Below are 13,214 nucleotides of genomic sequence, written 5' to 3'. Positions count from 1 at the left end.
AATAGGGCATCACAGACACTATAAGCATGAGTTATACTTGTAGAGGATCGGAAGAAAGCCAAGACAGAACATTTTTCAGGACACAGGACTAAACCGTTAGAAGCACACCATGTAGTGAATTTACAGAGCCAGGATTGAAGGACTAGACAATCAGCTGTAGAAGATACAGGAAGAAAATTTTTAACGTCATCCGCATATAGCAAGAAGCCGTTAGGAGGAAGGATCGAAGTACAGTCATTGAGGAAGAGAATGAACAGTAAGGGACTAAGGACACTACCTTGAGGGACACCCGAAGAACTAAGAAAAACTTCAGAGAAAGAGCCACAGATTTTAACTACATATGAACGATTCTCAAGATAGGAGTTGAACCACGGCAATATAGAGCCACCGAAACCTAGTTTTCGAAGCTTAGCAACAAGTAATGATAGAGGTATACTGTCAAATGCCGCTTTGAAATCGGTATAGATAGTGTCTACTTGCTTACCACTAGACAGGTAGTGATATAGAGAAGACAAAAAACACATTAGGTTGGTGGACACTGAGCGATTGGGCATAAAGCCGTGTTGTTCCGTAGAAATATAATTTTTATGACTGAGCTGCAACAGTGTCGAAGGTAGTTTTTCCTTAGCAGTGGTAGTACGACCATAGCAGTAGTCGTCGTCTGCTGTTTATAAGCAGCCGACAAAAGCACATACAAACACGCACGCAATACGCACGACAAAATCAACGCAAAAATCATTTCTGAAGGTGTTCACTTCCTTCCTAGGTGAGCCTCTCGCGAGCAACCGCATAAGATGTCCGACATTCAAGGCTTGATAAAACTGGCCAGCTTGATGGTAAGTAGTAGTAGCATCCACCAAACGCCTGGTAAAACAACAATGTCCAGCTTATTTGATCACGATCACGCCAAATTGCTGCATAAAATAGTATTTCTTGCTTGAGCGGTTAAGACTACGTTTAGGAGTCGTTCAACGCATTAAGTGACACTTGGAAATAGACCGCAGAGTTGCATTTGTTTCTGGTATTTTTAATTGCTTGTTCGTGTAAATATACCTCTGCTTGTACTTTCCTTAATTTCGACAGGCCCTGTCTGACAGCGACGATGAGGACGAGAATGTATTAGGATCAAATTTAATGACGCCCTTCCATTTGATTGTAAGTAAAATGTCTTAGCTTTAAAGCATGGGTACACTAGCTGGAATGCCCTGTGTACCCATGCTTTAACGTTTACAAATACTCACGAATCGTAATAACCGAGCACTTTCGGTTTCCAGTCCGCTATAGACCGGATGCATCGTCAAAGAAATTCAACTGATCATCGCACGACTGCCAGATCCGAAGGGTCGTATAATGCGAGCGAACGGGGTTGCTGTAATTGCCGCCACTCGAACGCTGGCAACAGCTCCCACCGCCCTTCCAACCGCCAGCCCTCTATACAGTATGTACTGTCACCGAATTCGACCGATCGCCGTATTATGATACCGTCAAACAATGCGATCCAACTGATCAGCAGTGATGGCAGAATCGTCAACAACAGCCCACAAGGAATAATATTCGAAGAGGTACATGAAAGAAAAGAAAATATTGGACTCGGATTCAGTTATTCACCCTTTCTTGGTTTCGGAGTTAACTTGAATTCATCAAATGAAGACAGAAAAATGCGAAGAGTTCATTACTTGCCTTAATATGGCTTTGCGTTTGGGAACGTGTAAGAGCCGAACACTGGGTAAAAGATGGCCATTGCTGAGAATGAAAAGGATAATGTTACAATAATTCAATTATTGAGATGTCGAGCCGCGTTTAAATGATATCAAAGGCCTTTTTGTAAGCAAAATCACACACATGAAAAAAGCTCGTTCTTCTTTGCTGTAACCTTGAATCAAACCACACATGTGTGAGCGCAATTTTCATACCTGCAAATATTTGCGTATGGTTTGTATTCTTGTAAAGTCTTTGTATTCGAAATTGACCTACAAATAAAAAAAAAAGACAGTCCCGTGCACAAAGTGGCCTTGCGTAAAAAAACAACAATTCGGCTTACAACATGGCCAGCCCACCGGAGCCTGGCGAGCTTGTTACGCTGCACGACAGTGAGGTCGCCGTACATCTCGTATAGCTCGTCATTATAGCGGCTCCTCCATTGTCCTTCCACACATACGGGGCCAAGTATCCTTCTGAGCATCTTCCTCTCGAACGCGGCTAAGAGGGTTTCGTCAGATTTGGACAGTGTCCATGTCTCAGAGGCGTATGTGAGTACTGGTACTATATAGGTACTATATAGTCCCAGCTTCGTCCGTCGCGACAGGTTCTTTGAGGTGAACTGATTTTTCAGGCTGTAGAAAGACCGGATAGGTGAATTGTGGGACGACTTCAAAAGTGCGTTCACCTATCTGCACGTCACGCCTACGTAGATTCTGATTATTTGTTGGTGGGCCCGCTGATGTTGCCACCATCAGTTTGGTCGTTGCCTCGTTTATCTGCAATCCGAGGCTCTCTGCCGCCTGCTCGATCCCTTGGTCGGCTTCTACTACATAGGAGAGCCGCAGACCAATGATATCTTCAGCGTATGCCAGTATCTGGGTTGACTTATAGAAGATGGTTCCCGTAGTCTCCACCCTCGAGTCACGGATGGCCCTCTCTAGCGCCAGGTTGAATAAGAGACAAGCAAGCCCGTCCCCCTGGCGCAGACCTTTGGTGGTAGCAAAAGGTCCTGAGAGTTTTTCATCCACCCTCACCTGGCATGTGACGTTGGTCATAGTCATTCTAACTAGCCTTATTAGTTTGGCCGGGATTCCAAAAGAGCTCATAGCGTAGTACAGTTTTACCCTGGCTATGCTATCATTTGCGGCTTGGAAGTCAATGAAGAGATGGTATGTGTCGTGTCTGTATTCAGTCATCTTCTCCAAGATCTGCCCCATGGTGAAGATCTGATCAGTGGTTGATTTTCCGTTTCGGAATCCTTTTTGATAGTTTCCAACTATCTCTTCGACGTGCGGGACAAGGCGATCCTGAAGGATCAGGGAGAATATTTTATAGGCGGTATTCAACACCGTAATACCCCTGTAGTTGTTGCAGTCCAACCTGTCTCCCTTCTTGTATACGGGGTAGATGATGCCGAGATTCCAATCACAAGGCATCGATTCGCTATCCCACACCTCAGTAACGATTTGATGAATCTCGTTTTCTAGTCTTGCACCTCCATTCTTGACCAGTTCAGCTGCAATTCCGTCGGTTCCGGGTGCCTTGTTATTTTTCAGCCGACGGATAGCCTTTTGCGTTTCTTCTATGCTAGGTGGCCGTAGCATGACACTATCTGCTAGTGGCGCTTCTAGCTGTTCGTTAAACTGGTCGTTGAGTAATTCATCAAAGTACTGAGCCCACTGCGAGAGGATCTCTGGCTGGTTACTAATAACTAGATCTCCATCCTTGTTGCAACAGCAGGTTACCTTAGGTACAACGTTATTTTCGGTGACCTGCTATCGCTTGGTAAAACTTTTTTGTCGGTCCGTACGCCTCTCTGGTTTGCTCGAGTTCTTGCATGTTTTGCTCTTCCAAAGCATGCTTCTTGGAGCGGTGAACTCGTTTCTCTTCGCGTCTGAGCCGTGAATATTCCTCTGCGCATGCCCGCGTTCTATGCCGTTGCTGCATTGCTCGGTATGCAGTATTCTTACGTTCGGTCACTTGTCTGCATTCATCGTCGAACCAGCCAGATTTGGTGTTGCCACGACGTGGTGGGAGTATATTTCTTGCACAGTTTATTATTTTTGTTTTTAGAGCGTTCCACCTCTCGCTCGTAGTTTCATATGTGTTTTCTGGTAGTAGAGACTCGCAGTTTTGAATTCCTGTTGGACAGTTATGTCCCTTAGAGAGTCCGTGTTGAGCCGAGGCTGCGTGTCGGGGCGGGCGATTCTACAACGTATCACTAAGCCAACCAAGTAGTGATTGGAATCGATATTGGCTCCTCGATATGTTCTGACATTTAACAGACTCGACTGTCGTCGGCGGCTTACTAACACGTGGTTGATCTGGTTGAGGGTTACTCCATCCGGGTGCGCCTATGTAACCTTATGGATTTTTATGCGCGCAAATTTGGTACTTCCAACAACCAGATTGTTCGCTGCGGCGAACTGGACCAATATAATACTATTATCGTTACTGTGCTCATGCAGACTGTGACAGCCAGTGTATTGGCGGTACATTGGCTCCCTACCGACTTTTGCTTTGAAGTCCCCCAGGATGATTAAGCGATCATGTCTGGGGCACGCATCTATGGTTCCAGCGAGGCGGCCGTAAAACAGGTCCTTCTCCTCTTCCTCTTTATCTTCGGTAGGGGCGTGAACGTTTATGAGGCTATGAGGCTTATATTAAAGAATTTGCCTCGCATGCGCAGGGTGCATAGCCTATCGTTTATATCCTTGAAATTCATGATTGCGGGTTTCAACCGGGGACCTACGGCAAACCCCGTTCCGAGCACGCGGTGGCGGTCGTGGCAGCTGTAGTATATGTCGTAGCAATGCTTACCACGCCTGTTGTGCACACCGTTCCCTAGCCACCGAATCTCTTGTAGAGCTACGAGGTCCATGCTCAGTGTGGCTAGGGCATCATCAAGTTTTTTCAAGGCTCCGGTGTTGTATACGACAAGATAGGTTGCCGACCCCTGGAGACAAAGTAGTGAGTGCCGCTCGGGGCTCGATCGTAGGTACGTTGGTGCAAGGAGATGGGAGTTCGAGGCTCTCTCCTACGAACCGTGACGGAGTACGGACGTTGCTGGTATTGCGAAGATATAGTAATTGCAGTTGTACGAATAATTTAAAATAAAGAGTGAAAGTACAACGATACAACATCCGGCTTCGCTTAGATTGCGTACGTTCCATGAGCCCATTTTGAGAGTAGTCCTGGGGCATTGCGTAGGGTCGGTATCGTTGGGTCCGTTTCGAAAATTACTTTGGCTTTCTGTAGTCGGTTGCTTCATGTTCAGGATGTGGATGGAGTGATGTTCAGGAACCCAGTTACCCGGCCCAAATAGCCAGCTCGTACTTTATAGCTGATTTGGGGCTGTTTAACGAAAAATGGTGCCGATGTCGTACTTTGTGGCTGATTAAGAGATAGATGGTACTTTGCGGAACTATGGAGCTTTTTAACAGACACATGGTACTTTTTGGAACTTTACGGCTGATTAGCACTATGTGCAGGGTTCATGGTGGAACTTGAAGGCTTGTTAAGAAAGCGTACCGAACTTGGTGGAGCTTTATACCTTTTTAATCCATGACATCGGTACAAGGTGGCTCTTGTCAAATTGTCAAAGCTGACGCCGTCAATCATCTCGTTGCTGCTGGCCAACCTATTTAAGTTAATTGAAGGAGGAATATTGAGTGAAGTGATAGCGATTGTACAGTAAATTGCGTGACATTTTGTATAATTCATGAGTATTAAGGATTTAAAAATATACACATGTACACAAACAAAACAAATCATGTTGTTTATTTCATAGATGACACTTGCTTGAAAATAAAATACAAAGAAAAATAGTCCCCGGTACCCTGGCTTAAGGAAGCTGCTTAAGCGCTGTTTGAAAGACCCACCTGGAACTTGGATGCTGTTTATCTACTGCAAAAGGCGAATTCAAGCAGCGATTTTTAGCATGCCAAAATTGGCTGCTTAAGCAATTTTGGCTATTTGGGGGGATACCCACCCCCCTCAAGGTTTGCCATTTGCCACCATCCGCCCAAGGGGTTGGATCAAGCCCGTGTACCCAAGCTTGGATATGTGGTGGCACACCCCAAATAGCCAGAATTGCTTAAGCAGCTCATTTTGGCACGCCAAAGATCGCTGCTCTAATTCGCCTTTTGCAGTAGATAAACAGCATCAAAGTTCTATGTGGGTCTTTCAAACAGCGCCTAAGCAGCTTCCTTATGCCACGATGCCGGGGATTATTTTTCTTTGTGTTTTTTTTTTCAAGCAAGCGTCATCGATGAAATAAACAACAAGATTTTTTTCATTTAAACACATATGTATATTTTTAAATCTTTTGTATTAATGAATTACACAAAATTTTACACAACTTACTGATAATTCACAATCACTTCACTCAATATTCATTCTTCAATTAACGAATCTAACTTGTGCAGCAGCAATGAGATTATTGCCGGCGTCCGTCTTTAACACTTTGACAAGAGCCATCTCGTACCGATGTCATGCATTAAAAAGCTATAAAATTCCACCAAGTTCGGTACGCTTTCTTAACGAGCCTTCAAGTGCTAATCAGCCGCAAAGTTCCAAAAAGTACCATGTGCCTGTTAAAAAGCTCCATAGTTCCGCAAAGTACCGATTGCGTGCCGATCGGAACGATTTTTCGTTAAACAGCCCTAAATCAGCTATAAACTACGAGCTGGCTATTTGGGACGTTACCACTCTGCACGACGAGGACGTGTCGGAATAGGAGTTGGATGGGAGAGCCTGTATTATCCCTCGAGGGGCTTCGGATCCCATCCTATTGCAGAGCTGATTGTACATTACATTGTGTGAAATGTTGTCAATACAAAGGATTTAATAATAAACACATGTGCTTAAACGAAACAAATCTTGTTGTTTCCCTAATAGCCAGCTCGTACTTTATAGCTGATTTAGGGCTGTTTAACGAAAAATCGTTCCGATGTCGTACTTTGTGGCTGATTAAGAGATAGACGGTACTTTGCAGAACTATGGAGCTTTTTAACAGGCACATGGTACTGTGATATCCCATCGAAAACACCGGAACTACAGTAACACACGTCTGCTCTTTATTCCGTCCAACCTCCTACTGCCCGCACACCCACACTGCTACTCTCACATACCACATCCTCCCCTTGAGGAATAAGGCTACAAATTCTTTAATATTCGATTAATCGTTTTGGTTTTTTAATCAGCCTAGCCTGTCGTTCTTTCACTAGCCCTGCTACTTCCTCCGAACTACTACTACCACTTGTCAACCCTTCTTCCGCTTTTCGCATGAAAAATTTTTTTATGTGCTTTACATTACGATCGTAAATTTTCCTGATTTTTTTTCCTTCACCGTTACCCTGCCAGCACCACAAATTTTAAGTACCTCATGCAATTCTTTTTTGTACGATGAGTCTGTCTTATCTGCTTTTTGATTTCTAACTAAAACCGTATCCCCAGGTTTAATGCTAAGAGGCCTAGCTCCACGCCTTGTATCCTCTCTTTGATTGCGCTGAAATTTCGCCATTTTATCCCTGTCTCGTAATTCATCATCGTTCGCTTGTCTAGTATCCGTTTTTGGGTTTGGTAACCTATGCCTAATAGCTCTACCAAACATTAGTTCGGCTGGTGCTATTTTAGTTACATGGTGCGGCCATGAGTTATAATCCGCTACATATTCCGCAAGGGCCTGTTTCCAGCATTTTTTTTCTAACCGTGCAATGGCTGCAATCTTATTTATACCTTGCATTCCACGCTCAACTAACCCATTTTCGGTAGGATTTAGAGGCGTGCTATTTATGAGTTTTATCCCCCATACATCTGCTAACCATCTTTTGAAATCTACCGCATTAAACGGGGGTCCATTATCTGCTTTTAATTTCTTAGGTACATAGTATGTTAAAAATATCCTGTTCAATGCTTTTTGTGTACTATTCGCATCCGTTCGCTCTAGAGGGACGGCTATCAGAAATCGCGAGTAATTATCTGTAAGCACCAATGTTTTAACATTATCTGTGGTAGATGAAATATCCATTGACACATAATCCCATGGATTCTCCGGTAGCTCCGTTAATTCTATAGGTACCGCCGTATTTGTCGTTTTCACTAGCTGACATTCTGGGCAGCTTCTAACAAAAGCTTCAATCTCTTTGTCCATACCGGGCCACCAAAGTCCCGTTCTCAGAACATTTTTCATCGTGGACATGCCAGGGTGGCTTCTATGAGCTAATGTTAACGCTCGGTTCCTAAGTATATGCGGGAGGACCATCTTTTCTTGTTTAAATAGGAAACCGTTTTCCACATACAGCTCCCTCTGAAACGCTTTATACCTTGCAATTTCTTGTGGCCATTCATTTTCTTTATCTAACCAAGCAATAACCTTGTTTAATATAACATCTTTTTCTAATTCCTTTCCTACTTCTTCCGTGGTTAACGCCAATAGTGTTTCATTAACCTGGTTTACGCACGCAGTAACCAAACATAGTTCGTGAGGCTCCTTAGCAACCCCAAATTGGTAATCCTCTTTAGATCTGCACAGCCTAGACGCAGTATCGGCTATGTTCTCGTTTCCCGGAACGTGTTCGAAATCAAAATCATAATGGTCCAGTCTGATGAACCATCCTTCTGCCCTGGACATAATCCTCTTTCCTATATCTTTCTGTTTAGCCGGTTTAATCATAAATTTCAACGCTTCACTATCTGATCGCAACAAAAATTTCCTTCCTAATAGATAGTAAGCAAATCGTTCCATAGCCCAAACTATGGCCAAAGCCTCCCTATGCAGTTGCGGATAGCGGCTTTCCGTCTCCGTCAATCCTTTGGATGCACATGCGATAATACGCATTTCGGACGTGCTCAATTTTTCTTGGGCTAAAATTGCTCCCAAGCCCCAAGGTGATGCATCAGTATATAGTATGATCCTATCCTTTTCATTGAAATAACCCCTTTTGATAAGGTCTTCCATAGCAACCTTTTTCAATTCTTCAAACGTATTTTGATGCATCTCTTCCCATTTAAATTTATCTCTTTTTATCAAATCCCTCAACGGCTTAGTTTTATGTGAAAAGTCTCTGATAAATGGGCCAATAAAAGTCAACATTCCTAAAAAACTTCTAAGTTCACCTGCGTCCTTAGGTCTGTCAAAATTTTGAATGGCTGTCATTTTTTCCCTCATCGGTAATATTCCTTCTCCATCTAGTGTTAATCCTAAGAAATTCACTTTTTCCTGACCATAACACGATTTTTCTTCGTTAATGGTAAGTCCATTTTTTTTAATAACTTCCCTAACCATATTTTCTATTTCCTTTAGTTCTTTCAACGATTTACCGTACATCAAAATATCATCTAGGTATATAAGAACATTTTTGCAATTTCTGAAAACTTTCTCCATCTCTTTTTGAAAAATCTCCGGTGCACAAGATAGCCCGAAAGGTAATCTCTTGAACCGCATTAATCCATTCATCGTCATAAACGCAGTCAAATGGCGCACCTCACTATGTAATTCTATGTGAAAGTATGCGTCTTTCAAATCTATCTTAGAAAACAAAATCTTTCCATCGTTGTTGGGGATATCAGTCCAAATTCTTTCTAATGATGGCATGGGGTACGGATCTCGTATGATAGCCTTATTCGCTTCTCTATAATCAATAACAATTCTAAAGTCCTTATTTCCTTTCGGCACTAGCACCATAGGTGACACAAAAGATATTTCCGCATCCTCGCTGTCTACATACTCAATGATACCGTTAAGCTCCATTTCCTCTAGTCTCTCATTCACGGCTCTCTCAAATGCTTTAGGTATATTATAACGTATTATTTGTTTGGGTGTGACTGTTTTGTCTATTCTAAATTTCACCGCACCAATATTCAATTTAGGAAATGTATCCTTTACTGTCGTCTCTTGTGTTTTGTTACGCAACATATAATGCTTTCCAGGTCCTATGCATACTAAACCTAAGCTGACTGCTGTGTTAAAACTTAACAGGGATATTTCAGCTCCCTTTACCACAAAAAATTTTGCCATAGTTCTATTAGTTCCACCTGCACATATTATTGCTTTAAATGAGCATTCTACGTCCAAAACTGCACTATTCGCATAACTCCGCAGCGTTGTTTCAGGGTGTGGCTGCCATTCACGCACACTCGACTGGGCGTGTGTCCTTATTTGCCACCAACTCTCAGCAGTAACAGTGTTCACCGATGCCCCAGTATCTAGTAAGAAAATGATAGGCACATTTCCGATCATGCAGTTAATGCGCCTTGGATCGTCGGTTACTGCATGCCTTCCTCGTTCGTCGGAAAACTGTTAAAGTAAATTAAAATAAAACGAAATAAATAAGATAAGTGAATCAAAAATACACTTTTGCCCACACACTCATGAACTTTTGACTGCGAGCAATTTCAGCTTGCTATATATATATATACATACATATATACACACATACATACATACACACATACATACACACATACACACATACACATATACACATATACATATATAGCATGATAATAAGTTTTTTTTTTTTTTGTTATTTTATTTATTTATTTATTTATTTTTTTTTTTGGTACCGTTCTGCAGCGGGGTCTCCTATTACCACCTGATTAATGTCCTCGGTCTGCTTCTTCACCACATTTGGAAATCGATTTGATCCCAATCTGGTTCTGCAACAAATTGCCAGATGTCCTATGGCACCGCACCGGAAGCATTTTGATCTGGATGCTCCACACTTCCCCCAGCCATGTATTTTGTCACACTTTGAGCATTTCGTTGCTCCCTTATTATACGTGTTCCGAAAACCGTTTGGATGCATTCCCGATAGTCTCTTGTTTTGTTGTTGTTCGTACGGCTCATATCGTTCCCTTTTCGTTCTCCACGAAGTCACTGCCGCTACATAATTATCGCTATCTGTAAATTCTTTTGTCGTGCTTTTGGCAAGCTTTTGTTCTATCTCTCTCTTTTCCATTCTTACGAAATCAAGGTGTTTACCATGCTTTACTAATTTGTCCAATTCATTCCCAAATAAATCTGCCATTTCAAACAATTTTTCGGCAATCTGGGGAACCGAACGTCGCAACACAGCTTGCACTAACTCTTCAGTTTTCTGTTCTTCTGGCAGACCACAGAATTTCACTTGAGCTTCTAATCTTAACACCCAATCACCAAATGTTTCATCAGCTTCCATTTTCATTTCTCTCAGCTTCATCCTTTCTTTTCCCTCATCACATATGCCGTTGAAAAAATCGTCTACCCCTTTCACTGTTTCTGTATACACGTCCCCTTCACCACTTTTCACTCGTCTTTCTTGCATTTCTATAATGTTTAGCAGATAGCTTCCAGCAAATACTTTCAAAGCTATCAACTTCATTTCCGAATTCACTTTTCCTTTACACATCACTACCCAAGCGCCACAGATTAAGCTTAAACGACTGGAAAATTGAATATCCATAGAAAAAAATGAAAGCTCCACAGCTTCATTGGTTTGATCAATAGATGGCGTATTACAACTCATCATTATATTGCTATCCTTTTCTTGCAATGTGTTTCGACAAGTTGCATTTTATTATGACCTATATAGCCTTCTAACTTTCTGAGCAAAAATCTATATAAATGGTCGTGTGGTTAGATACGTGGGTATCAACACCAATGACCATTGCTCAAATCTCACTTGCTTCAGTGCTGGTGGTTTCCGTTGGAGTTTAGTATTTAAACAATCGTATCGCCGTTCTAGTTCTAGCGATGCATAACTTCAATGCGAAACCATACAACAGTACAGAGGAAATGAGAAAGCTCTCCTCCAAGCGATGAAGCTCAACTGGTTGGGGTATCCCACCAACAGATAGCGCCACCAGCTTTTTTGCTATTTTTAGAATGCATGAGTCGTTTGGCGTCTGCTAAACGAAGTCTTTCTATATTCCGTTTAGGTAGAGAGCTTGAGTCATTTAGAAGCCGTTTAGTGGTCTTTTAGGGGATTTGTGGCACTTGGGTATTCTCTCATATTGTCCTTTAAAACGCGCCCACTCTGCTTTCCGCTCGTGGATAGGAAGCTCTTCCGAAAATGGTTTAAGCGGCCAAGAACCGGCCAAAAAATCCCCCTTGTAATCTTTTTCCTTGCTCTCACTACGCACTTCCAGGGCACACTCCAAATTGTTCTCAACTGTCCAACCTGCCATCTTTCTAAACCACTTCCGTGCTTGTTGTGTGACGATGCTGTCCGCTTGCTACACCAAAAGCGACTGATCCTGATAGCTCAGGTTGCCACCAGCCCACCCGTTGCAATGCTATGTGTGCGATCGTCACTTATACAATCACACTTGTTTACCATGGCATTGAATTCCATGGAATTGTTTTTGCCAAATCTTGGACGGCACGCCATCACGCCGGACAACAGCCGGGTTCGGTTGAATCCATCTAAGCAAACCAGTGACCGACCATCCATTGTATTCCATAGAATTGTTATTGTTGAATATCGGGCAGCTGTACCAGACCGGTCAGCCGGGTTCTGCTGGCTGAAATAAATAAGAAAAAGAAGAAGAAGAAGAACGCGAAACAAAAAAAAAACGATATACCGCTTTATTTTATTTTTTTTTTTTTCAGCCGAGCTGAATTCGGCTACCACCCGCGTATACATTTCCTTCGAGGGGCCATGAGCTAAACTCGGCTACCACTCTGGCTTACACTTTCTTCGAGGGGCCATGAGCTAAACTCGGCTAACACCCCCGTATACATTTTCTTCGAGGGGCCATGAGCTAAACTCGGCTACCACTCTGGCTTACACTTTCTTGGAGGGGCCATGAGCTAAACTCGGCTACCACTCTGGCTTACACATTCTTCGAGGGGCCATGAGCTGAACTCGGCTACCACTCGCGTATACATTTTCTTCGAGGGGCCATGAGCTAAACTCGGCTACCACTCTGTTTATCCTTTATATCGCCTGTTTTTATCCTTCCTCTCCTTTTTTTTTTTCTTTTTTTTTTTTTTTTATCACTCCTTATTTTCTTCAACCTAGGAGCGCTTCTATTCATCATGGCAGGATCGCCAATGTGATATCCCATCGAAAACACCGGAACTACAGTAACACACGTCTGCTCTTTATTCCGTCCAACCTCCTACTGCCCGCACACCCACACTGCTACTCTCACATACCACAGGTACTTTTTGGAACTTTGCGGCTGATTAGCACTATGTGTAGGGTTCATGGTGGAACTTGAAGGCTTGTTAAGAAAGCGTACCGAACTTGGTGGAACTTTATAGCTTTTTTATGCATGACATGGGTTCAAGGTGGCTCTTGTCAAAGTGTCAAAGACGGACGCCGGCAATAATCTCATTGCTGCTGCACAAGTTAGATTCGTTAATTGAAGAATGAATATTGAACGAAGTGATTGTGAATTATCAGTAAATTGTGTAAAATTTTGTGTAATTCATCAATACAAAGGATTTAAAAATATACACATGTGTTTAAACGAAAAAAATCTTGTTGTTTATTTCATCGATGACGCTTGCTTGAAAATAAAAC

General features: G+C 42.6%; 1 protein-coding gene across 1 annotated transcript; it reads left to right on the top strand.

The window, feature by feature from the left end:
• The first annotated feature begins 704 nt into the window (after window positions 1-704).
• Window positions 705-12,776, top strand: LOC121592327. The gene is made up of 4 exons (XM_041913727.1): window positions 705-836; window positions 1,084-1,155; window positions 1,275-1,562; window positions 12,708-12,776. The coding sequence occupies exons 1-4, from the start codon at window positions 795-797 to the stop codon at window positions 12,774-12,776; spliced, it is 471 nt and encodes a 156-aa protein (XP_041769661.1). The 5' UTR covers window positions 705-794.
• Window positions 12,777-13,214: the final 438 nt, after the last annotated feature.

The sequence above is a fragment of the Anopheles merus genome, chromosome 2L (assembly GCF_017562075.2).
Source record: "Anopheles merus strain MAF chromosome 2L, AmerM5.1, whole genome shotgun sequence".
NCBI lineage: Eukaryota > Metazoa > Arthropoda > Insecta > Diptera > Culicidae > Anopheles > Anopheles merus.
Note: the sequence above shows the minus strand (reverse complement) of the source record. Positions and strands in the feature narration are given on the sequence as shown.